Consider the following 2,968-nt stretch of genomic DNA (forward strand, 5'->3'; position numbering starts at 1 on the left):
GCGTGTTTTAAATAGATTCGATTATAATATCACCTTGTTCAACAACTCAATCTAAAAGATATATATGTGCTCAACATTATATTAGCGCAAACGTTTTGCACACATGTTGCATATCTCCAGTTCCTTCGCAGTGTACTTTTGTCTATAGTACACCGTCAATCGCAAACTGGGCGTAAGCACTTCACTTAGTGTCTCACTCTGTCTTTGCGTTCACCTTGTTCATGAACAGGCATTGGTGATCACCTCACACAGTCCCAAAGTGTTCTGCGCTGGAATTGATTTATCCGAGATGTACAGACCTAACCCTGAAAGGTAAGTTCTGCTAAGATGTGCTGTATCTGCCTTGATTTATGTGTAGATGTATCACATAATTATGCAGAGGGTACGGATCGCGCAAAGCCTCTGGAGTCGAACTAGTATATCTATTGAACGTGTTTATCTGATTGAGAATCTCATGTGTGTACGTATATGTGTTCAGAATTTGGTTTCCTTGCACCTCTATAACGTAAACAGTGTATGTATGGGCGTTTATATACATATCCCCAAATGTATATATATAAATATACGTTAAGTACCAGATACAGTAACATAGTGATGTATGTATATTGCTACGTTAGTAGTGATGCACATCAAATTCGCTATATAATCCGGAGCTTCGAATACGCCCGTGTGGTGGTTGCAATTCTGAATCACCATCAAATCCTCAGATTTATATATTACAAAGGCAAATAAAGACGAAATTTATTTAAATAATACACATATTCTCCTACAACATCCAGGCTCCCCAAGTTCTGGAAGTCACTACAACAGATGTGGTTGACACTGTACGGTACGCGTCTGCCAGTCATTGCGGCCATCACAGGTATGTGCTCGAGATAACATGCCAAATCGTTTCCTGTTTGGTCAGATACTGTTTCTACGCACTTGACGACCAATGGAAGGCTTCGAGATCGGCGTTTCACGCATACATAACGCGGTCTATGCGAATACGTACATGGTCGGGATTTTTATATAGTATGATACCACGTGGTATCTGCTCTAGACCACACATACAATGCTCATCTACTCAGTCCATCTACCCCCATCCGTGGACCATGAGGGATGCAAATTAGGTTCCGAGCCGCATCACTAGATTACCACCATGGCCCAAGTAGAGTTTCTAGTTTCTCACATGTGTGAGGACAATGCCATGCAATTCATTACATAGGCAGTGCTCCAGCGGGTGGCTGTCTCATAGCCATGGGCGCCGACTACCGTATCATGAGTGAAGGCAAAACAACCATTGGTCTGAACGAAGCCGAGATAGGCATAACGCTGCCCGACTTCTTCCTGCAGCCAATGATCTCTCTTGTTGGGCCTCGACAGACTGAGCTCTTGACTACATTGGGTATACTTCTGGATACGAAGGAGGTGAGGGAAAACACAGCGGCAGGGTTTTTGGGTGTTGTTTGTGTGTGTTTATGGTTCGTGTCTTTTATCCACTGGGCTGTGTGCCCAATCTTTGTCCCCAGCCTATGGTAGCTACTTGCAGGCGTGTGACTGGTAGAACCAGTTACGACATTGCGAGCACTTGGGATGATATTGGGTGCGGAATACATGTCAAGCTGAATATATCGTAGCTTGTAGCTGAACAAAGCACTGATTGATATCTGATCCATGGGTGTGCCGCAAGTGAAGCCAGGTGTCATAGATACTATATATGCATTGTCATATAAACATCAGCTCATAGGCGTGTAGACATCAATCGTTTGCACAAGTTTATGTACAAATGTCTAAATTGAAAGTGGTATAAGTCAGTATCTGGGTTCAAACACCTACAAGCAGAAGCATATAGATCTACAGACTGAGGGCAACTCGCAATTTATGCTACTTCCTAGTTGAAGTAGAAGTGTGGCGTAGACCTGCCATGGATTTGAATCATTATGAACACCCACCTGTACGCACAACTATATATTGAACATCTGAACTATACATTCACATACCTCATTGTTAATAGGCCCTCAAGATTGGATTGATTGACGAGGTTGTTGCAAACGATCAAGTACTACCCCGTGCGCTCGAGCAATCTGTGGCATTCGGTGACGTCATCGATAGTGCCAGGGCGGATACCAAACTTCAAATCCGTAAGCCAATACTCGATAGACACCGGAACACTTTGGACGAGGACATACAGAAGTTCCTGAAGGCTGTGAATTCCGAGACAACGCAGCAGATGTTTGACAACTACCTGGCGAAGCTACAGGCACGGAAGAAGAAATGAGTGCGAAATGGTCACACGCGCTCTTTGGCAATAGACATGGTCTACACGGAGATACAAACATGGGAGTGGAGTGTGTGGAATCGCCAGGGGACGGAGCCATTGGAAGAGAACGAAAATTATATTGATAACGGCTTGAACGCTAGTATGCAGTTGATATCTAGAAAGGACGGAACAGATGGACTAGGAATAATAAACCAAGTTAATCGACGAGTTTGTTGGCTCAACACTTCTCAGACAGTTACAATCTCTTCTACTTTAAGAAGTTTAGGGATGGCAACGTATCCACTAGTGAATGGTGCACCGTCCGTACAACAGGCAGTCTTAGAGGTAGCTTATACAGGAAGTGGCAGGGACACAAGGCTCTAGATTGGAATCGCATTAAAGGGTTAATTGGCGATTCACCTTACATCCCAACGGTATTTACTACGAACATACTGCAGTCCGTATCCGTTGATTTCGGTACCTGCCTCGTTGATGACTATTCGCTTTTTTAATTGTATGAAATATATTTAGGTCTAATCGATAAATCGCAGCAGGCTAGTTGCCCCGGTCTTTACACTAGTTTCAACGCCTCTGCCAGTGCCTATAGAATCGAGATTACAAATTTCGCTAGCTTACTGGCTCCTATATATATATATATGTGTGTGTGTGTGTGTGTGTGTGTGTGTGTGTGTGTGTGTGTGTGTGTGTGTGTGTGTGTGTGTNTAG

At 43.6% G+C, this 2,968-nt stretch overlaps 1 protein-coding gene across 1 annotated transcript in view; it reads left to right on the forward strand.

Moving 5' to 3' along the window:
* The window catches only part of SARC_02076 (hypothetical protein), a 4,514-nt gene extending 1,697 nt beyond the window's left edge, over positions 1-2,817 (forward strand). Inside the window, exons 2-5 of the mRNA XM_014304199.1 lie at positions 230-312; positions 780-862; positions 1,208-1,410; positions 1,997-2,817. Of these exons, the coding sequence (XP_014159674.1) occupies positions 230-312; positions 780-862; positions 1,208-1,410; positions 1,997-2,260 (633 nt within the window). The 3' untranslated portion in view covers positions 2,261-2,817. The remainder of the gene's footprint in view (positions 1-229; positions 313-779; positions 863-1,207; positions 1,411-1,996) is intronic.
* The last annotated feature ends 151 nt before the right edge of the window (positions 2,818-2,968 follow it).

The sequence above is a fragment of the Sphaeroforma arctica genome (genome assembly GCF_001186125.1).
Source record: "Sphaeroforma arctica JP610 unplaced genomic scaffold supercont1.89, whole genome shotgun sequence".
NCBI classification, from domain to species: Eukaryota; class Ichthyosporea; order Ichthyophonida; genus Sphaeroforma; species Sphaeroforma arctica.